Below are 23,220 nucleotides of genomic sequence, written 5' to 3' on the forward strand. Positions count from 1 at the left end.
GTAGTAGTAGTAGTAGTAGTAGTAGCAGTAACATTAGCAGTAGTGGTAGTAACAGCAGAAGCAGCATCAACAGTAGTAGGAGTATTAGCAGTATTAGTAGTAGTAGTAGTAGTAGTAGTAGTACTAGTACTAGTAATAGTAGTAGTAGTACTAGCAGTAGTCATAACAGTAGTAGTACTCGTAAAGGTCCTAGTATTATGAGTACTAGTAATAGTAGTAGTAACAGTAGTAGTAACAATCGTAGTAATAGTAGTAACAGTAGTAGTAGTAGCAGTAGAAGTAGTAGTAATAGTACTAGAAGTAAAAATGCTTGGGACAGAAGTGTCTTTGTTGTTTTGTGTCTTTACCCTGAACTCAAACACAGTCACAAAATGAGAGCAGAATGTGCGGCTGTGAGTCTCTGATTGGTCGTCTCCTCCGCGGCTTTACTCCACATATTCTCGTGTTATAGCGCGGCATTGTTCCGAGCTGTAAACTTAGAACGTACGAGCGAGGGGAGATTGCGGGGGCTTTGAACACGTGTCGGTATGTGGACTGGACAGAGCGCGCTTCACACTAATAAAAACGAGTTAAATAACATCGCGCGATACAACGTCCTTCTACCGGCGCCATCAAAGTGCGACTAAACACTTAAACTCCGCCCACAACCACGACCACATTTCATTTCAAATACAGCTGCTAAACCGGGTAGTACGGGGAGAAGGGGCGGGGTCTGGAGGTATATTGAACAGTCTGATTGGTCGAACGGGTTTCCACACTTCAAAAACACCTGTCTCTACTCAGGGCAGTCTTTTGTGATGTCACCAACTACTTGAAATTGCAGCGGCCACTCATTTTTCTACATTTTTGCCCACTGCGCTGCAATTATACCTAAATGCCCCCCCCCCAAAAAGGACTACAATTGCCCCCCGCCTTGACTACATCCCTCCGAACCACGGGAATCCTCGCAAAACTACGGTCGTCGAGCCGCGGTCCTCACTTTTCACCTTTCGCCGGCACAAAATCTCCGCCCCGTAACCTTCCCTGCTCCCTTCCAGCAGATCTGCACTTGCTGCTTACAAAAACAAAAACAAAAACTGGCCAAAGTTCAACATTCTGTCAAGTAAACAACCAAAAGTGAAACAGTTTTTTAATAACACACTAATTGCTTTGTGTCACGAGTTGTTTTTGATTATCAGAGTTCTCTCCTGCTGCAAACACACATCATAAAACAGATAAAATGACTGCGTTATCTGATTATTCCGGTTATCAGATTTGTACTGGTCATGTAGATGTACTCAGGTCAAACTCCAGCCTCTTACAGAACCAAACCTCTAAATCAGGGATGTCAAACATAAGGCCCGGGGGCCAGATCCGGTCCTCCAAGACCTTTAATCTGGCCCTCGACTGATTTTCTACTAAAATATTTTAATTATATTTTCGATAAAAATATTGTTAATTTTCTACGGTGTTTATCACAGCAGCGTCTCCAGCGTCTCTGTACGTGGCCCCTCCCACCAGAGCAGCACAAATGAAGACTTGTCTCTTTCCAAACGCTCTTAAAGGACGATCGTTTTGACTGTTGACCGTGACACCCTCATCAGAAAAATGTCCAACATGAGAAAAGTGGAGCCAAGAAAAAATGACTTATTCCTATTTGCATACAAGTTCATGTTAAAACATTGTGTTGAAATTACATTTTTCTTAAAGTTTCAGGTTGTTCATAATATTATAATATTTTTTAAAAGAAAGAGTTCATCAATTAAAAAAGATTTCTGTAATAGATTTGTGTTTCTCTGCACAAATATTTGAACTTATTGTTATTTTTGGGGGTTTATATGACATGAGTTTTCTGATCCGGCCCCTTTGGGATCAAAGTAGGTTGGATACAGCCCCCGGACCAAAATGAGTTTGACACCTCTGCTCTAGATGCTTCCACACCATGGACTTGTGTTAAAGCAGGATTCAAGAAAAGTTTTACCACCAAAATATGAAATAAAGTCGATTGATATGGGCAAAATGTGACCAAAAAGTCATTGATTCTTTGGGAGGTTTTCTGATCTGTTTAGAACTTTTTTACAGTCAAGATTCGATGGGTTAAGTGTCTTGCCCAAGTACACAACAACAAGATTCATCTGCTCAAGCGGTGATGTTTATGTCGAGAGCGGGAGTCGAACCGTCAACCTTCGGATCGGTGGACAAACGCTCTTCCAGAATGAAGTGATTAAAGCTCCACTGGACTTTATAATCGAATAGAGACTCGTCCTGGTTCAGCACAGCCCATAACACCTGCTTTTACTGAAGAAGGGAGAGGAAAAGGAGAGATAAAAGAAAGGAGGAGAGAGAGAAAGCAGGGGAGAAGAGAGGAAAGAGAAGAAGAGACAGAGGAGGAGAAGGGAGAGACTAAAGATAAAGGAGTGAGAACGAGAGAGAAGAAGGTAGAGGAGGAGAAGGGGGAGAGGAGAGAGGAAAAGGAGACATAAGAGAAAGGAGGAGTGAGAGGGGAAAGAGGAAGAGACAGAGGAGGAGAAGGTGGATACGAGAGAGGAAAAGGAGGAGAGGAGAGAGGAAAGAGGAGAGATAAGAGGTAAGGAACTAGTGAGAGCGAGAGAGAGCAAAAGGGAGAGCGAGGAAAGACACAGAGGGAGGAGAATGAGGAGAGGAAAAGGAGAGATAAGAGAAAGGGGGAGCGAGAAAGAGAGAAGGGGAGAGAGAGGAAAGAGAGGAAGAGACAGAGGACGAGAAGGAGAGGGAGAAGAGGAAGGGTGAGGAGAGGAAGTGTAGAGAGAGAATGAGAGAGGATAGAGAGAGGAGGAGGAGGAAGAAAGTAGACAGAAGAGAAGAACAGAGAAGAGGATAGGAGAAGAGAGGATAGAGAGGAGTAGAGAAGGAAAGATAGAAGGAGAGAGAAGAGGAGAGGATGAGGAGAGTGAGAGGAGGAGATAGAAGGAGAGAGACGAGGGGAGAGCGATGAAAGAGAGGGAGAGAGGAGGCGAGAGAAGGGGAGACACAAAAAGGAGAGGAAGAGAGAGACGAGGAAGGGAGAGAGGAGAGAGAGGAAGAGATAGAGGAGGAGAAGGAGAGGGACAAGAGAAAGGATGAGGAGAGGAGAGAGGACAGGAGTGGAAGTGTAGAGAGAGAAGGAGAGAAGATAGAGAGAGGAGGAGGAGGAGGAGAAAGCAGAGAGAAGAGAAGAACAGAGAAGAGGATAGGAGAAGAGCGGATAGAGAGGAGTAGAGAAGGAAAGATAGAAGGAGAGAGAAGAGGAGAGGATGAGGAGAGTGAGAGGAGGAGATAGTAGGAGAGAGACGAGGGGAGAGCGATGAAAGAGAGGGAGAGAGGAGGCGAGAGAAGAGGAGACACAAAAGGAGAGGACGGGAGAGAGGAGAGAGAGGAGGAGATAGAGGAGGAGAAGGAGAGGGACAAGAGAAAGGGTGAGGAGAGAGGAGAGGAGTGGAAGAGGAGAGAGTAGGAGAAACGGAGGAAGAGAAGTAGGTGGAGATAGGCGGAGAGGGGGCAATGAGGAGGGAGAAGGAGGAGAGCAAGAGAAGAGTAGAGGAGGAGAGACAGAAGAAGAGAGAAAAAGAAAGAGGAGAGAGATAAGGAAGAGGACGGAGAGGAGGTAGAGAGAGCAGAAAGGATGATATAAAAGAAGAGCGGGAGGAAAAGGAGGAGGAGAGGGGCAATAAAGCGTGAAGTGACAGATGTGTCTAAATGTGGCGCTCATCGAACCAAACCCGGCGCCAGAGCAAACACACAGTTTAGCGCCATAAAAGGTCAAGGGTCAATATTGAACCGGTTCGGAGCTCGTGGGTTTCAGGGATTTGGTGAAAGACGCTGAGTGAGGCTTTGTTCCTCTGAAACGCGCTGACAGGATTTTTTTACGGGAGCTTATCGTCAGAGAACGTAACAGTAATGAAAACGAACAAAAGTACTGGAAATGTTTTTGTTTTTATATTTCCGTTACAGCCTTTTGTTCAGCTACGGAAAAACAAAAAAACAGGTTAAAGGGGAAAAAAAAGAAAGGTCGTTATAATCCTCTGCAACCACGGCCCTCCATATTCACACTAGATTAGGATAGTGAAGTGTCTTGCCTAAGGACACAACAGCAGTGATCCAAGCGGAAATCTAACCACCAAGCTACTGTATTTTTCAGACTATAAGTGGCACTTTTTTTTCATGGTTTGTGTGTTTCCTACGTTCAGACTGCAGGGCTTAACGCTCAATTCCGATTCCATCTATAGTACAATATATATTATAGTAAACTGGGGAAACATGAGTCTGCTGTGTACTGAACACTGTTGGGCAAGTTACTTTAAAACTGTAATGTGTTATTTATTACCTATTACTGTCATTTCAAAGTAATTTGTTACATTACAATATTACTGCATTTAAAATGTAAGCCATTACATTACTATTGCATTACTTTAAGTTACTCTCACCAAAATAACTTTTGCGCTGTATATGGACTGAACCAGGACTAAACCAGGTCTAAACCAGGACTAAACCAGAGCTGAACCAGGACTAAACCAGAAGTGAACTAGGACTAAACCAGAACTGAACTAGGACTAAAACAGGACTCACTGTAGGGACGGGCTCGAAGGTGACGCAGGAGAAAGGAGCGGCTCTGCTCCGCACCTCACGGAGGTAAGAGCGGCTGTCACCCGATCGCTCTTTATGGACCCTGCTGCTCGGGCTCGCGGCCCTGATTTCAGCAACTATTTGCAGGGACCCGAGCCGGTGCAAGACTCTGTTACAGCGCGTAACTTCTACCTTCCTTCAGCGTGTCCAGAAGTCCAACTTTTTGTGTGATGGTTTGCATCTTCCTCTGTCTTTTGGGTGCGAGTGCAGGAGCCTTTGTCGGTGCAGAACGTTTCGTCGACGTTGTGGGTTTCGTCGGGGAGAAAACTTGCAACCGTACAGCACTTCAGAATCACACTGCTACAGATTGAACATTTATTTAAATTTGGCAGCTGAACACATTCTGTACTGTACTGTACAGGAGACAGGAGTCCCTTGGCCAGTCAGGACGCAGCGGGAGGAACGCAATACGCACATTCATACAATGTAAAAAAAAGGGCATGCAAAATTGCACAAAAATAAATAAATAAATAAAAATTCTGCGAGACAGCGAAAAGTGAACTGCGATAGAGGGAAGGACGAGTGTAAACCAGGTCTAAACCAGAACTGACCCAGGTCTAAACCAGGTCTAAACAGCGTGGAGTTCTTTGTCAGTCCTTCCTTTTTACCTGAAGGTCTATGAGGGGGCATCTCCGGCGTTTCACCGCTGCTGATATCGAGGTGATTTTAGCGAATTTGTATGAAGAAAAACCCACCACTTCAATCCAGGTTAAAAAAACATTGTAACGCGCGTTACTCACATTTGTACCGAGTAAAATATTACTATTTTTTCCCCTGTAATGCCTTACATTACTGCGTTACAGCAAAAAGTAATGCATTACTGTAATTTGTTACTTTTATAACGCGTTACTCCCAACACTGGTACTGTATATAATGTTACTTTATACTAAAAAAAGAAGCTACTCAATTTCAATACTAAAGAATAAACTCAATACTCAATATTCTTTTTTGAAACCCAAAATTATAATAACTTTAAAAGCTCTTACAATATTGTAACTCAATAACTCAAGATGAAACTGTTCAGGAAATGTCCAATTTTATCCTTTTTTTTTTTTTTCTGTATCAGTATTTGCTTAAATAAGTTTCTATACCAGTGTCAGTATTTATTAGTATCTGATTTTCAGTACTTTTGACAACTTTACTACTGTACATGATTTTCTGAAAATGTCATACAAAATTATTGCATGTTTTTCTTAATACAGCTTCTACTTATGTATATATTTGTTTTATTTTGAGTATCTGTAAATAGATATTGTGCCATGATGCATCTTACTCTTTTACCTTCAATTGTTACTGTCAGAATCTTTTATTAAATATAAATAGCAGCTCTGTTTTTCTGCCCGGATTCTGGTATTTCCCCGCTTATCGACTTGTAAAATGTCAAATATCCGCTCTGCTCTGCCATATTGTGATTCGCCCTCGCCGTGGTAACCGTGGTCAGTCTAAAGGTCAACAGGAAGTGCCCTCGTTCCGTCGCCCGGAGCCGGCGGCCATCTTTGATCTGTACAATCTGTTGAGAGGGAGCGCAGCCAAACGGAGCATGTCCTGGAGGGATTTGACCTGCAGGGCATCGGACTGAAAACACCAACCCAGAGAGGGAAGACGAGAATCACTTTAAGAATTATAGATCTTTGAATGGATATACATTTATATACATTAACCAAAGCATGACAGTAAAAATGAAGGATGTCCCGATCACGTTTTTTAGCCCCCAAGTCCCAGTCTGAGTCCTTTGATTTTGAGTATCTGCAGATACCGGGTCCCGATCCGATACTTCAAAAAAACATTATGAAATTAACTAAAAGCAAAGAATAAGATCCAGGATGTTTGGGGGGATCAGATTGTGTTGATTTGAATGTGTAGCATTTGGGCTGAACTTAGTGTGAAACATCAAATGTCCAAAACTTAAATTTGATTCACTTTTCTAACCATTCATCATCATTGTTGTAAATCTGTTTGGTCTTGGAATGTGTAACTTAGTAAACTTAATGAACAGGACAAAACAGGAACCAGACCAGAATCACATCAGACCTGAGACTCTGCACAATCTACAGTTTGTATATTTGATATATTGTGTTTGCACGTGCATTACATTTGAAACTCGTCTCGTCTATGAAATGCAAATAATACAAAATCTTACCAAATAAAAACAAAATGACATTTATTTTTCATAACTCTCTTTGTGCTCCCCATAGGTCATTCTGTTCCTCTGGGGACACACGTTAATAACTGTGATATTATTATTATTATTATGTTAATACTGTCTAACTGATTGACAGAACTTCTCAGGAACTTTCATTCTTACAGAATAATGGAGTTAAATACTATATTCGCCTGCAGTAAGATTAGAGTTTAAGACATATCCGTGCCCTCCCCTGATAAGCACCGCGCCTCTCTCTCCCGGCTGCCCCCACTCCCCTGCACCGCCACCACATCCACAAACCCAAAGCGGAGCGCGCACTCTGCCAAAAGCGCCAGCTCCACTGTGCAACATGCAAACAAACAGCGCGGCATCAGCGGCGCAGGTGTGAACACGGGCCACAGAACCCCAGGTAACAGCGCCCGAGCACGGCACGGCCCAAAAACAGACAGTCGCGCTGACTGGACGTCCCTGAGCAAATTCTGTGCCTCAGTTAAAATAAAATAAAAAGTGTTGTGCGCTGTGTATTATATAATTATATTATTTATCCGATACCTGATCGGAACATAACATCCAAGTCCGGATCCAGTCTGCAGTCATCTGATCAGAAATTGGCGCCGATCACATGATTGCAGACTGGATCGGACCGGGATAACCCTGGTAAAAATATATTAAAAACAAACTACATTCACTGTTTATTTTAGAAAGTTTTAAAGGACATCCAGCCTCCTGCTATTATAGCTGTAACCATGACAACAATGTTTAATTCATATGTAGTTCTTATTTTTGTAAGAAATAATACAGCTGCTCCAGGACCGCTGTGGCTGACTTGGTTATAAATGGCACAATGTTTATTAAAGCAAATTAGATCCAGATAATTCAAAACCATTTTCCACCCGAAATAGAGGTTGAAATTTGTTTTTTTTTTTTTGTTTGTCACTATAACGGAATAATGAAATAACAAACTGTTTTCCCATTTTATTGTTTTTCATTCTTAATTGAAATTCAAAAGAACAAATGGTACACGGACCACCCACTTGTCCTTCTCCAACTCATTTTCTATCTTTTAATCGGTCCATAACTCGCAATTTTCTGATTTGTTATAATGTTGTTTCCTCATCAAAAACAGATCTGGAGTCGTGTTATAGTCTATGTGCAGTTTTGATTGCACACTCCAGATCTGTTTTTATAACATGAACAAACCTAAAAATAATAACTATTAAACCGTCCCGAGAGCTTAAACAGGGAGAGGCACAGCTGGGCACCACAAAAGACGCCTGTAAAAGCTTCCGAATTAAAAACAAGGGACTAAAACTAGAGCTATTAAGCCCACGTCCTGTGCATCTGTCATTAACACAAGCCCGAACCAGGAAACAGGAAGTCACAACATCTGCTGCTGCCCGTTACCATGGTTACAGACGAGAGACGAGGTCGTTAGCGGCAACACACACGACCCATAGACGGACTAATGAAAAACAAGGAGGAGCAAGTGGATTCTAAACAAGGGCTAAACGAGGTCAAATTCCGTCGTTTTATATTATGGATTATTCAGGATTTTCAAACTCAGACAGGGGCCAGTACAACTTTAAGGAGGATTCACTATTTTTTGGTAGAAATATCGAAACTTAAAGGTGCACTGTGTACATATGTCATTAGCAATTTAAATAGCTCCAAATCTATACTGCAGACTCTCTTTTTTTGGCAGCAGTCCACACGTTTTTACTCACTCTGTCTCTTATCTGACGCTGGGTTTGAATAATTGTGGGTCTTAGTAAAACAAAACAAAATAAAGAAAGATAGTCTAAGAGGCAGAAAGAGGAGTCGTCCTTATCTTGAGAGTGGGAGCCTTGGTCTTTGGAGCAATTAACGAAAAAATGCACCAGAAGCTAAAAACTTGTATGAACTGGACAATGTCAAACAAATAGGAGCTACTTGTGTCATCTCCTCAACTCCTACTCTTTGCCCCACTAAAAACTCAGGTTATGTTATGTAGTGTTCCCTGGGATGATGATACTAGTGATTTTATACGACCCTGTCACCCAGGAAATCCCTGTTACCTAGGACACGAGAGATGTCATCTCTGTAACTTAGGATGCAAATTATGTCATCTCTGTTACCTAGGACACTAACAATGTCATCCCTGTTATCTAGAACAGAAATTATGTCATTTCTGTTACCTAGGACATTAACGATATCACCTCTGTTACCTCGGACCCTAATTATGTCATCCCTCTGTTTCCTAGAACATAAGACATGTAAGTTTCTGTTACCTAGGACACTAACGATATCTTCCGTTTGTTATCTAGGACACTAACGCTGTCATCCCAGTTACCTAGGATACTAACAATGCCATCTCTGTTACTTAGGACACTAATTATGTCATGCCTCTGTTATCTAGGTTACTAAGGATGTCATCTCTGTTACTTAGGACACTAATTATGTCATCCATGTGTTACCTAGGACACTAACGATGTCATTCCTCTGTTTCCTAGAACACATGAGATGTCATTTCTGTTAACGAGGACACTAACGATGTCATCCCTGTTACCTATGACATTAAATATGTCATCCTTCTATTACCTAGAACACTAACAATGCCAACAATGTCATCCATTTGTTATTTAGGACACTAATGATGTCATCCCTATAACCTAGGACACTAATTATGTCATCCATGTGTTACCTAGGACACTAACGATGTCATCCTTCTGTTACCTAAGATACTAACGATGCCATCTCTGTTACCTAGGACGCTAATGATGTCACTCCTCTCTTACCTAGGACACTAACGATGTCATCCCTGTTACCTATGACAGTAAATATGTCATCCTTCTATTACCTAGAACACTAACAATGCCAACAATGTCATCCATTTGTTATTTAGGACACTAATGATGTCATCCCTATAACCTAGGACACTAATTATGTCATTCCTCTGTTACCTCGGACACTAACGATGCCATCCCTGTTACCTAGACACTAATTATGTCATCCATGTGTTACCTAGGACACTAACGATGTCATCCTTCTGTTACCTAAGATACTAACGATGCCATCCCTGTTACCTAGGACACTAATGATGTCACTCCTCTGTTACCTAGGACACTAACGCTGTCATTCCTGTTACTTAGGACACTAATTATGTCATTCCTCTGTTACCAAGGACACTAACGATGTCATTCCTCTGTTTCCTAGGACACAAGAGATGTCATTTCTGCTAACGAGGATACTAACAATGTCATCCCTGTTACTTAGGACATTAATGATGTCATCCCTCTGTTACCTAGGTCACTAACGATGTCATCTATTTGTTACCTAGGACACTAATGATGTCATCCCTGTTACACAAGACACTAATTATGTCATCCCTGTTACCTAGGACACTAACAATGTCACCCCTCTGTTACCTAGGACACTAACGATGTCATCCCTGTTACCTAGGATACTAACGATGTCATTCCTCTGTTTCCTATAGCACAAGAGATGTCATTCCTGTTAACGAGTACACTAACGATGTCATCTCTGTTACCTCGAACTCTAACAATGTCATTCCTGTTACTTAGGACACTAATTATGTCATTCCTCTGTTACCAAGGACACTAACAATGTCATCCCTGTTACCTAGGATGCTAAAAATGTCATTCCTGTTACCTAGGATACTAACGATGTCATTCCTCTGTTTCCTAGAGCACAAGAGATGTCATTCCCATTAATGAGGACACTAACGATGTCATCTGTTTGTTACCCAGGGCACTAACGATGTCATCCCTGTTACCTAGGACACTAGTCATGTCATCTCTGTTACCATTGACAACAATTACATCACTTCCTGTTACCCAAATTTAATAATAATACATCAGATTATAAAAATGACAGTACAAAGTTACATAAAAGAGTTCTAAAGTGACCCAAGTTGTTATCAAGTCTGCCTCCTACACTAACAATGTCAGTGCTGTTACCTAAGAAAACGGTGATGTAATAGCTCTGTTACCATGGACACAAACGACGTAATGAGTCCGTTACCGGGGACGAGGTAATGGCACAGGGGCACAGGTCTGACTCAGCTCCGGACGTGACATTTAGAGAAAAGTACCTCTGCCGGCTCGGATCAAACAGGAGCAGGTGAGAAAAAAGAAACAGCGACCAAAGAAAAGGACTTTTATAACAAGCTACTAATATGTTACTACTACTACTACTAACTACTACTACTACTACTACTACTACTACTTTAGAGTTTATATGTACTGGGCATGTAGCAAGTAACATATTCACAATTTGACATGAATGAAAACAAAAGGTAGAATTAACCAGACCTGAGCAGGATTTAAACCAGGACTTTAACTAGACTTGACTAAGACTTTAACCAGGACTTACACCAGGACTATAACCAGACTATATCAGGGCTTAAACTAGGACTCACATAGAACTATAACCAAACAAGATCAGGACTTAAACCAGGGCTAAAGCCAGGACTTGAGGGGGACTTAGACCAGGACTATACCAGGACTTCAAACAGAACTTCAAACAAGACTGAAAACGGACAGGACTTGAAGCGGACTTAACCAGGACTATACCCAGACTTCAAGGGGAATTAGACCAAGACTTAAACCAGACCTGAAGGGGGCTTAGACCAGGACAAATTGGACTAGATCAGGACTTACACCAGGACTAAAACCAGACTTGAGTGGGGCTTAACCAGACTAGAGGGGATGTACAAGGACTATAACCAGACTTGAGGTGGACTTAGACCAGGACTAAAACCAGGACTTCAAAAAGAACTTCAAACACGACTGAAAACAGGACTAAAACCAGGACTTGAAGCGGACTTAACTGGGACTATACCAGGACTTCAAGGGGAATTAGGCCAAGACTTAAACCGGACTTGAGGTGGACTTAGACCAGGAGTAAAACCAGAACTTCAAACAGAACTTCAAACAGGACTGAAACCAGGACTAAAACCAGGACTTGAAGCGAACTTAACCAGGACTATACCTGGACCTCAAGGGAAATTAGACCAAAATTTAGACTGGAGTTGAGGGAGACTTAGACCAGGACTATAACTGGACTAGATCAGGACTTACACCAGAACTATAACCAAACTAGAGGGGATGTACAAGGGCCATAACCGGACTTGAGTGGGGCTTAGACCCGAACTATAACCAGATTTGAGGTGGATTTAACTAGGACTATACCTGGACTTCAAGGGGAATTAGACCAAGACTTAAACCGGACTTGAGGGGGACTTAGACCAGGACTACAGCTGGACTAGATCAAGACTTACACCAGGACTATAACCAGACTAGAGGGGAGGTACAAGGACCATAACCGGACTTGAGTGGGGCTTGAACCAGGACTATAACTGAACTAGATTAAGACTTACACCAGGACTATAACCAGACTTGAGGGTTCTTACCAGGACTGTAACCGGATTGAGTGGGGCTTAAACCAAGACAATAAGCAGACTCGTGGTGGACTTAACCGGGACAATAACTGGCCTAGATCAGGACTTAGACCAGGACTATAACCCGTCTGGCGGTGGACTTACCAGGACTCTCCCGGTGAGCGTCTGGGCTGAGATCATGACTCCGGCCCAGTCTTTGACAGAGGTCATCCAGCCCACCTCACTGGCCCCGGCATCATCCTTCTCTCCTCGCTTCAGCGCCTCTGCGGTGGTCACCCGGTGCACCTCCTGAACGAAACGGAGAAACAAGAAAGACGGAGGAGAAAGAGAGAAGAAAGAGGAGTGCGAGTTTAGACACAAATATCAGGAGTAAAATTTTTCTTAAAGGTGAAATATTATGCAGTATTTACTAGGAAAGTAACGATATCCAAGTCTCACGATACGATATTGTCACAGTATGAACCTCACTCTACGATATTTACTGCGATATCGTGGGAAAGATCACGATTAGGGATGTAACAATATCCAAATCTCTGTACGATATTTTCACGATACATATCTCACGGTACGATATTTATTGCGATATTTTGGGGAGGCTAAACAAAACTATTAATACACTTCTTTTTCCTCTTAAAATGTCTTGACAAAACTTAAAAGTGCTTAGAACTGTTATTTCTTCTTGTCGTCTGCACTGAAATGGAGCAAAGGATCATGGTCTATGTAGTTCCCTCTGTCTTTGTTTAACTATTGCTGCACCCAGTGTTGGGGAGTAACAGATTACATGTACCGGAGTTACGTAATCAGAGTACAAATTATGAGTAACTGTATTCAGTTACAGTTACTGTTTCAGTGAGTGGTAATTGGATTACAGTTACTTTGTTTGAATAAATGGATTACACGGCGGTATTTTCCTGTTTTCACATTTTGGGCTAAACCAGGACTAAAACCAGGACTAAAACCAGGACTAAACCAGTTCTAAACCAGGACTAAACCAGGTCTAAACCAAGTCTAAACCAGGTCTAAACCAGGTCTAAACCAGGACTAAACCAGGTCTAAACCAAGTCTAAACCAGGTCTAAACCAGGTCTAAACCAGGTCTAAACGAGGACTAAACCAGGTCTAAAGCAGGACTAAAACCAGGACTAAAACCAGGACTAAACCAGGTCTAAACCAGGACTAAACCAGGTCTAAAGCAGGACTAAAACCAGGACTAAAACCAGGACTAAACCAGGTCTAAACCAGGACTAAACCAGGTCTAAACCAAGTCTAAACCAGGTCTAAACCAGGTCTAAACCAGGTCTAAACGAGGACTAAACCAGGTCTAAAAGCAGGACTAAAACCAGGACTAAACCAGGTCTAAACCAGGTCTAAACCAGGACTAAACCAGGTCTAAACCAAGTCTAAACCAGGTCTAAACCAGGTCTAAACGAGGACTAAACCAGGTCTAAAGCAGGACTACACCAGGACTAAACCAGGTTTAACCCAGGTCTAAACCAGGACTAAAACAGGATTTAACAGGACTAAATCATGCTGCCATGGACCGTGTTTCCTCTTCTATCAATAATATTTTTAATTTGATTGAGTAAAGTCTGGGCTTTTCATTGTCTTTTAGCAGACAAAACATCTTAGGTTATGATTTCCCAGTCTTTGCTTCTCTACAGCAAACCAAGTAATCCAAAGTATTCAGATTACGTTACTCACTTTAAGTAATTTAATGGATTCCGTTACAAACTACATTTTGGGGTGTGTAATCTGTAATTTGTCGGGGAATACATTTTAAAAGTAATCTTCCCAACACTGGCTGCACCATAACTCTTAATTTAAGCAAATAAACTTGTGATTCGATATATTGTGATGGTCCACGATATTATTGTGAGAACTTTGACGATACGATATCACGATATTTCGGTTATTGTTACATCCCTAGTGTTTACTTTCATGAGCTCTAACCGTGTTTCCACAGTTTTCCCTCGTCATTAGTTTACTCAAAGATTTATTTTGCTTCACACGTGTTTGTCTAATCTTGTTTTTTTGTCCTGCGCTTCAGGATCAGTCAAACATGCGTGAATCAGATGTGTATTTTGATTTATGCATGTTTGTTTAATCCTGTTTTGTCCTGCGTTTCAGGTTTGGGCGCTTCAAAAAAAAAAAAATCTCTGTTTCCAGCCACACCCCGTCCCAGCCCTGTCTGAAAATTAAAATGTGCTCTTTGTTTCATGTGTCACTCACATGACACATTCATGTAACATGTTTGAATAATCCTGTTTGTCTGTTTGTGTGTCTGTTTACTTCTCCAAAGCTCGAAATGTTCTGTTCCACCTTGTTATGTCACGAAGTGGTAGTTTTCCAGCTACTTTTACCTTTTGTTAAGCAGAGATCGGCAATTCCAAGGCTGAAATGATCCAAATGATTCTAGTGAAGGTGTGTGGAGTTTAAAAACACAGTGGAGCACTTCCTGTATCACCACATGACATCACAAGGTGGAACAGAGTAACATGGATGTGTTGATCACTGGACACTCAACAATGCAGCTGCTGTACTACGAACTAAACTGGATTTCGTTCTCTCTCTATCCTTCTCTTTTTTCTCTCTCTCTCTCTGTCTCTCTCTTTCTGTCCCTCTCTCTATCTTTGTCTCTCTCTGTCCCTCCATCCCCCTCTCTCTCTCTCTTTCTCTTTCTCTCTCCATCAGTCTCTCTCTCTCTCTCTGTCCCTCTCACTCTCTTTCTGTCTCCTTCTCTCTCTTTCTCTCTCCTCTCCCTCCCTCTCTCTGTCCCCCTCTCTCTCTCATTCTTCTCTATCTATCTCTCTCTCTCACCTCTCTCTGTCCCTTTCTCTCTTTGTCTCTCTCTATCTGTCTCTCCCTCTCTCTCTTTCTCACTCACTTTCTCTCTCTCTCTCTCTTTCTGTCTCCCTCTCTCTCTCTCTGTGCCTCTCTCTGTCCGTCTCTCTCTCTCCGTCCATCCCTCTCTCTCTCTGTTAATCTTCCCCTTTCTGTCTGTTCTTCTTCCTCTCCCTCTATCTCTCTCTATCTCTCTCTTTCTCTATCTCTCTTCCTCTCACTCTCTGTCTCTCTCTCTCTCTCTCTCTCTCTCTGTCCCTCTCTCTGTCTCTCTCTCTCAATCTCTCTCTCTGTCTCTCTCTCTCTCTCTCTCTGCTCTCTCTCTCTCTCTCTCTCTCTGTCCCTCTCTCTCTGTCTTCTCTCTCTCTCTCTCTGTCCCTCTCTCTCTCTCTGTCTCTCTCTCTGTCCCTCTCTCTCTCTTCTCTCTCTCTTTCTCTCTCTGTCTCTCTCTCTCTGTCTCTCTCTCTCTGTCCCTCTCTCTCTCTCTCTCTCTCTCTCTCTCTGTCTCTCTCTGTCCTCTCTCTCCTTCTCTTCTCTCTTGTCCCTCTCTGTCTGTCCTCTCTCTCTGTCTCTCTCTCTCTCTGTCTCTCTCTCTCTCTGTCTCTCTCTCTCTCTCTCTGTCTCTCTCTCTCTCTCTCTCTCTCTGTCCCTCTCTCAGTCCTTCTCTTTTTTCTCTCTGTCTCTGTCTCTCTCTCTCTGTATCCCTCTCTCTGTCTGTCTCTGCTCCCCCCTCTCTCCCTCTCTTTCTTTCTCTATCTATCTCTCTCCACCTCACTCTGTCCCCTCTGTCTCTCTGTCCCTCTCTGTCTCTCCCTCTCTCCGTCCCCCTCTCTCTGCCCCCCGTCTCTTTCTCTCTCTATCTCTCTCCGCCTCATTCTGTCTCTCTCTCCATCCCTCTCTGTCACTCTCTCTGTCACTCTCTCTCTCTGTCCCTCTCCACCTCTTTCCCTCCCTCTTTTTCTCTCTCTCTCTGTCCCCCTCAACCCCTCTCTGTTTGTCTCTTTCTCTCTGTCCCTCTCTTCCTCTTTCCTTTGATCTCCCTCTTTCTCTCCCTCTCTCTGTCCATCTCTCTCTCTGTGTCCCTCTCTGTTTTTCTCTTTCTCTGTGTCACACTCTTTTTCTGTCCCTCTGTCTCTCTCTCCATCCCTCTCTGTCCCCTCAACCCCTTTCTCTTTTCCTCTTTCTCTGTGTCACACTCTTTTTCTCTCCCTCCTTCTCTCTTTCTCTCTCTCTCTCTCTCTCTCTCTCTCTCTCTCTCTGTGCAGCAGGTCAGTTTCATTAGGCGTCGTCTCCAGGAGGATAAATTGAATCACGCTGGTGGTGATTAGTGGAGGAGAGGACACAGTGTTCGGGTGGAGCAGACCTCAGGCTCTGATCACATCTCCAACTCCAGCACGACGTCCAACTCACTTAGACGAAGACACAACAGAGCAGGAGGAGGACAGATAACGACAGAAGAGAAACTCAAGAGCAAATGTTCGTCCGCGTGTCAGTCGTTCATTCGTTTTTCAATGTAAAACCAAAAGTAAGAAAACAAAACAAAAAAACAACTATTTTCTTTATTATTTGTCTCCAAAACCAAAATGAAAAAAGATAAATGATTTGTTTTTTCAGTTTTCGATTTTGTGTTTAAATGAAGAATGGTTTTCTGTTTACGTGACTCCCGCGACTGCGATGTCGGACTTTTGCACAGTTTACGGACTAAACCAGGACTGATCCAGGTCCGGGACCAGAGCGGGACTGAAAACCGGGACCACCGGGACCGGGACGACCGGGACCAGGGACCAGGGCGGGACTGAGACCGGGACCGGGACCAGACGGGACCAGAGCGGGACCAGACCAGGACTGAGACCAGGACTGAGATTGGGACCAGACCAGAGGACTGAGACCGGGACTGAGACCCAGGACTGAGACCAGGACTGGGAGACCGGGACTGAGACCGGGACTAGGACCAGACCGTGACTGAGACCAGGACTGAGACCAGGGACCAGGACTGGGACCGGGACCAGGACTGAGACCAGGACTGAGATTGGGACCAGACCAGGACTGAGACCAGGACTGAAACCAGGACTGAGACCAGGACTGAAACCAGGACTGAGACTGGGACCAGACTAGGATTGAAAACGGTTTAGTCCTGGTTTAGTCCTGATTCAGTCAGTTTTGCGGCACAAAAGTCCGGCATCGCGGTTTAAGTCACAGAAAAGGGAAACAGCCGTCATCCTTTTTTTTTTTTTTTTTTTTAATTGAAACACAAATTCAAAAACTGAAAAAAATAATAATTAGTTTTTTAGTAATGAAAAAAATAATTAGTCTTTTGTTGTTTTCTTATTTTTTGTTTTATTTTGAAACACGAATGAGCGAATGTCGTATTGGATCGGATTCTTCTCTCAAACAAAAAACACTCTGCTCCACCTTGTGATGTCATGTGGTGATACAGGAAGTGCTCCACTGTGTTTTTAAACTCCACACGCCTTCACTAGAATCATTTGGATCATTTCAGCCCCGGAACTGCTCATCTCTACTGAGCTAAAGGTAAGAAGTAGCTGTTAATTTGACGTCACAAGATGGAACAGAACATCTGAGCTTTGGAGATGTAAACAGATTAATAATAATGAGTCACTCAAACACGTGTGAATGAAACAAAACACAGCTCCAGGTCTGTTTTTGATGAAGTAACAGCTTTCTAAAATGCCTTAAAGCTCATAAATTTGCGTAATATAGGAAATTTAAAGAGTCTGTAGCTACTAGAATAGAAAAAGAGAAGAAAAGAAAAAAAAACTATTAATTTTGCATTGCATTTTCTCATTATAACTAACGCAGAAGCTCCTGTCAGCGTCTCCTTTTTCGTCCAATCAGGCACATTGTTATTAATAATGAGTCTTTTTTTTTCTCATTCCCTTAGAAGCAGAACTGTTCAAATGAGCCGAGGTTAAACGGCTGCGCAAAAAGAGAATTGACGGGACTTATTGTGTGTGGAGACAAGACGGTAGCGCGACCAGGACGGGTGTTTATCTGCGTAAAACACCCGCGATCGAGAAAATGTAAAACTGTAAAACACAAAGCAACGAAAAGCGGCCGGGGTCCCTCTGAAAGAAAAGGAACGTCTGTAAAATGTCACTTTATTACTTTGCCGGGAAGGTTCTACAGCGATGACAACGGACGTATATACAAGTTCAAGCTCGCCTTTCCACAGATCTGACCTGTACCTCGGCCTGGCGGTGGCATCTGCTTGACCCATGGAGAAAATGAAAGGTCGTATATTACACAAAAGTTGACTCTTGTGAGCTTTAAGTCGTGTTAAAATGTTGTTACCTCCTCAAAAACAAACCTGGAGTTGTGTTTTGTTTCATTCACACATGTTTGAGTTAAATAAGTTAAATAAAATATTCTCAAATAAGCAATAAATGTTTGGAATATTATAAAAAATAATGAACCAGGATTAAGCAAGGACTAAACAAGGACTAAACCAGGACTAAACAAGGACTAAAGGACTAAACCAGGTCTAAACCAGGTCTAAACCAGGACTAAACAAGGACTAAACCAGGACTAAACCAGGTCTAAACCAGGACTAAACAAGGACTAAACCAGGTCTAAACCAGGTCTAAACAAGGTCTAAAACAGGACTAAAACAGTACTAAACCAGGACTAAAACAGGACTAAAACAGGACTAAACAAGGACTAAAACAGGACACAAGCTGGACTAAACCAGGTCTAAACCAGGACCAAACCAGGACTAAACAAGGACTAAACAAGGTCTAAACCAGGTCTAAAGCAGAACTAAACCAGTACTAAACAAGGACTAAACCAGGTCTAAATCAGGACTAAACAAGGTCTAAACACAGAACTAAACCAGTACTAAACAAGGACTAAAACAGGACTAAACCAGGACTAAACCAGGACTAAAACAGGACATAACCTGGACTAAAAAAGGTCTAACCCAGGTGTAAACCAGAACTAAACCAGGACTAAACAAGGTCTAAACCAGAACTAAACCAGGACTAAACAAGGTCTAAACCAGAACTAAACCAGGACTAAACCAGAACTAAACCAGGACTAAACCATCAATAAACAATGTAATACGGTTCCTTTAATGCCGCACTGTGGAAACTTCTACACAAATCTAACGAACTCAACATCAGAGAAGTTTTACAGAGCATCTTTAGAAGTGACCGGATCATTCTGAGCCCATAATTAGGTTGACCAATACTGAACTATATATAAATTAACCCAGATATTCCACATCTATTATTTATGTAAACATTAGCCGCATTAGCTTCGTTAGCCTGAGCTTGTGTAACGACGTCTGACCTAAACGAACATTTCTTTATCAGGGTTTAATTGGCTTCACACAGTTTCTCTTTGACTTTAAAGACCTGGTCTGAACGTACAGGACCACACAACATGTATTTATATCTGTCAATCAAACATCAAAGTTCAAACATGAAGGAAATATGGATTATATAAGATCAAACGGTCAAACGGTCAAAGGGTCAAAGGGTTAAAGGGTTAAAGGGTTAAAGGGGTTTGTATTTAGAAAAGACAGAATATTATGTGTTCAGTGTTTGATCTATATTTGAATTGTGTTAAATTTTGTTTTGCAATTGAAAATCGAATCTAAACCAGGACTAATCCAGGACTGAACAAGGACTAAACCAGGATTAAACCAGGTCTAAAGCAGGACTAAACCAGGACTAAACAAGGACTAAACCAGGACTAAACAAGGACTAAACCAGGACTAAACCAGGAATAAACCAAGAATAAACAAGGACTAAACCAGGATTAAATCAGGTCTAAACCAGGACTAAACCAGGATTAAATCAGGACTAAACCAGGAATAAACCAGGAATAAACCAAGAATAAACAAGGACTAAATCAGGATTAAATCAAGTCTAAACCGGGATTAAACCAGGTCTAAAGCAGGACTAAACCAGGATTAAATCAGGTCTAAACCAGGACTAAACCAGGACTAAACAAGGACTAAACCAGGACTAAACCAGGAATAAACCAAGAATAAACAAGGACTAAACCAGGTCTAAACCAGGTCTAAACCAGGACTAAACCAGGACTAAACCAGGACTAAACCAGGACTAAACAGGACTAAACCAGGTCTAAACCAGGATTAAATCAGGTCTAAACCAGGACTAAACCAGGTCTAAAGCAGGACTAAACAAGGACTAAACCAGGACTAAACCAGGTCTAAAACAGGACAAATAACGGACTAAATCAGGACTAATGTCCATCAGACAGATACTGAGCACTGCAGGAAGTAAACCAGGACTAAACCGGGACTGAACCAGGACTAAACCAGATCTAAACCAGGACTAAACAAAGACTAAACCAGGACTAAACCGGGACTGAACCAGGACTAAACCAGATCTAAACCAGGACTAAACAAAGACTAAACCAGGACTAAACTGGGACTAAACCAGGACTAAACCAGGATTAAACCATCTCAAATAGATAATGACCACTACAGACAAAAAAAAAAAAAAAAAAACACCCTAAAATTATAACATCGTCAAAAAGCTCCAAAACAAAACAAACAAACAAAAACAATACAAAGTCATTTCTGTGTAATTTTGTGGCTAATTTTCTCGTTCATTCACTTTTCTCACGATGTCATTTATAGACATAATTTAACACATTTATGGTGAATTACAAAAACATTATGAAGAAAGAAAATCCAAACATTATTGCGAACGTGATTCTCAATAATTCTCATATTTGCAAATATCAAAGGGTCAAAGGGTCAAAGGGTTAAAGGGTTAAAGGGGTTTGTATTTAGAAAAGACAGAATATTATGTGTTCAGTGTTTGATCTATATTTGAATTGTGTTAAATTTTGTTTTGCAATTGAAAATCGAATCTAAACCAGGATTGAACAAGGACTAAACCAGGAATAAACCAGGTCTAAACCAGGACTAAACCAGGATTAAACCAGGACTAAACCAGGATTAAATCAAGTCTAAACCAGGAATAAACCAGGTCTAAACCAGGACTAAACCACGACTAAACCAGGTCTAAACCAGGTCTAAACCAGGACTAAACCAGGATCTAAAAATCAAGTCTAAACCAGGAAGGTCTAAACCAGGTCTAAACCAGGACTAAACCACTAAACCAGGTCTAAACCAGGTCTAAACCAACTAAACCAGGTCTAAACCAGGACAACTAAACCAGGAAACCAGGTCTAAACCAGGTCTAAACCAGGTCTAAACCAGGTCTAAACCAGGACTAAACCAGGTCTAAACCAGGTCTAAACCAGGACTAAACCAGGTCTAAACCAGGTCTAAACCAGGTCTAAACCAGGTCTAAACCAGGACTAAACCAGGACTAAACCAGGTCTAAACCAGGTCTAAACCAGGTCTAAACCAGGTCTAAACCAGGTCTAAACCAGGTCTAAACCAGGACTAAACCAGGACTAAACCAGGACTCAGGTCTAAACCAGGTCTAAACCAGGACTAAACCAGGTCTAAACCAGGTCTAAAACCAGGTCTAAACCAACTAAACAGGACTAAACCAGGTCTAAACCAGGACTAAACCAGGTCAAGAAAGAAAATCCAAACTTTATTGCGAACGTGATTCTCAATAATTCTCATATTTGCTTTTCCTGTTCCCACCCCGCGGTCGCTCAGAACAGAACATTAATAACTCAACTCCCAGACGAGTTAAATTAGAGGAACAAGACACTATCTGAGTCTCTGTGAGAGCAAATCAATTATTTAGAAACATATTAATAGAAAAGAAGATCAGTGATGAAACGAGGAAGTAAGTCTCACAAAGAGCCTTTTGATCAGGTCTGGTGTTTGCGGACGCGGAGTCGTGGGCGTGTGGAGTTAACGTGTAATCCGTGTGTCATTCGTTCATTCGTTTTTCAAAATAAAATCTAAAATAAGAAAATGAAAAAGCAACAGTTTTCTTCATTATTTGTCTCCAGAACCAAAATGAAAAACAGATAATGATTTGGTTTTTTTTTTCAGTTTTCGATTTTGTGTTTAAATGAAAAATGGAAAAAAAACGGATAACGACCGTTTTCCGTTTACATGACTTAAACTGCAATGATGGACTGAACCAGGACTTAACCAGGACTAAACCAGGACTAAAACAGGACTAACCAGGACTAAACCAAGACTAAAACAGGACTACCAGGACTAAACCAGGACTAAACCAAGACTAAAACAGGACTATACCAGGACTAAACCAGGAAACCAGGACTAAAACAGGACTAAACCAAGACTAAACAGGACTATACCGGGACTAAACCAGGTATAAACCAGGACTAAAAGAGGACTAAAGAAGGATTAAAACAGGACTAAACCAGGTATAAACCAAGACTAAAACAGGACAAAACCAGGACTAAACCAGGTTTAAACCAGGACTAAAAGGACTAAAACAGGACTAAAAAAGGACTAAACAGGACTAAACAGGACTAAAACAGGACTGAACCAGGACTAAAACTCGACTGAACCAGGTCTAAACCAGGACTAAAACAGGTGTTAACCAGGACTAAAACAGGACTAAAGAAGGACTAAACCAGGACTAAACCAGGACTGAACCAGGACTAAAACAGGACTGAACCAGGACTAAAACTCGACTGAACCAGGTCTAAACCAGGACTAAAACAGGTGTTAACCAGGACTAAAACAGGACTAAAACAGAACTAAACCAGGACTAAAACAGGTGTTAACCAGGACTAAAACAGGACTAAAACAGAACTAAACCAGGACTAAACCAGAACTGAACCAGGACTAAACCAGGACTGAAGCAGGACTGAACCAGGACTAAACCAGGACTGAACCAGGACTAAACTAGGACTAAAACAGGTCTAAACCAGGACTGAACCAGGACTAAACCAGGACTGAAGCAGGACTGAAACAGTACTGAACCAGGACTAAATCAGGACTAAACCAGGTTTAAACCAGGTCTGGTCCCAGTCTGGTCCTGGTTTGGTCAGTCTGGTCCTGATCAGTCCTTGTCTCAGTCCAGGACTGAGACAAGGACTGAGAACAGGACTGACTGAATCAGGTCAGTTGAGTTTGGTCAGTCAGTCCTGGTTCAGTCCTGGTCCCGGTTCAGTCAGTCCTGTTCAGTCCTTCAGTCCTGGTTCAGTCCTGGTTCAGTCTGTAATCGCAGTTTAAGTCACGGAAAGTCATTTTGGTTTTTGGAGGCAAATAATGAAGAAAATAATCGTTTTTTTCATTATTTTTGGTTTTATTTTGAAAA

General features: G+C 42.0%; 1 protein-coding gene across 1 annotated transcript in view; it reads right to left on the bottom strand.

The window, feature by feature from the left end:
- LOC110163239 (calcium-activated potassium channel subunit alpha-1-like) overlaps nt 1-23,220 on the bottom strand; it is a 248,254-nt gene that overhangs the window by 204,732 nt on the left and 20,302 nt on the right. Inside the window, exon 2 of the mRNA XM_055150045.1 lies at nt 12,306-12,449. Coding sequence (XP_055006020.1) covers nt 12,306-12,449 — 144 coding nt within the window. The remainder of the gene's footprint in view (nt 1-12,305; nt 12,450-23,220) is intronic.

The sequence above is a fragment of the Boleophthalmus pectinirostris genome, unplaced genomic scaffold (genome assembly GCF_026225935.1).
Source record: "Boleophthalmus pectinirostris isolate CB_2022bp ecotype Guang Dong unplaced genomic scaffold, ASM2622593v1 HiC_scaffold_14, whole genome shotgun sequence".
Lineage (NCBI taxonomy): Eukaryota > Metazoa > Chordata > Actinopteri > Gobiiformes > Gobiidae > Boleophthalmus > Boleophthalmus pectinirostris.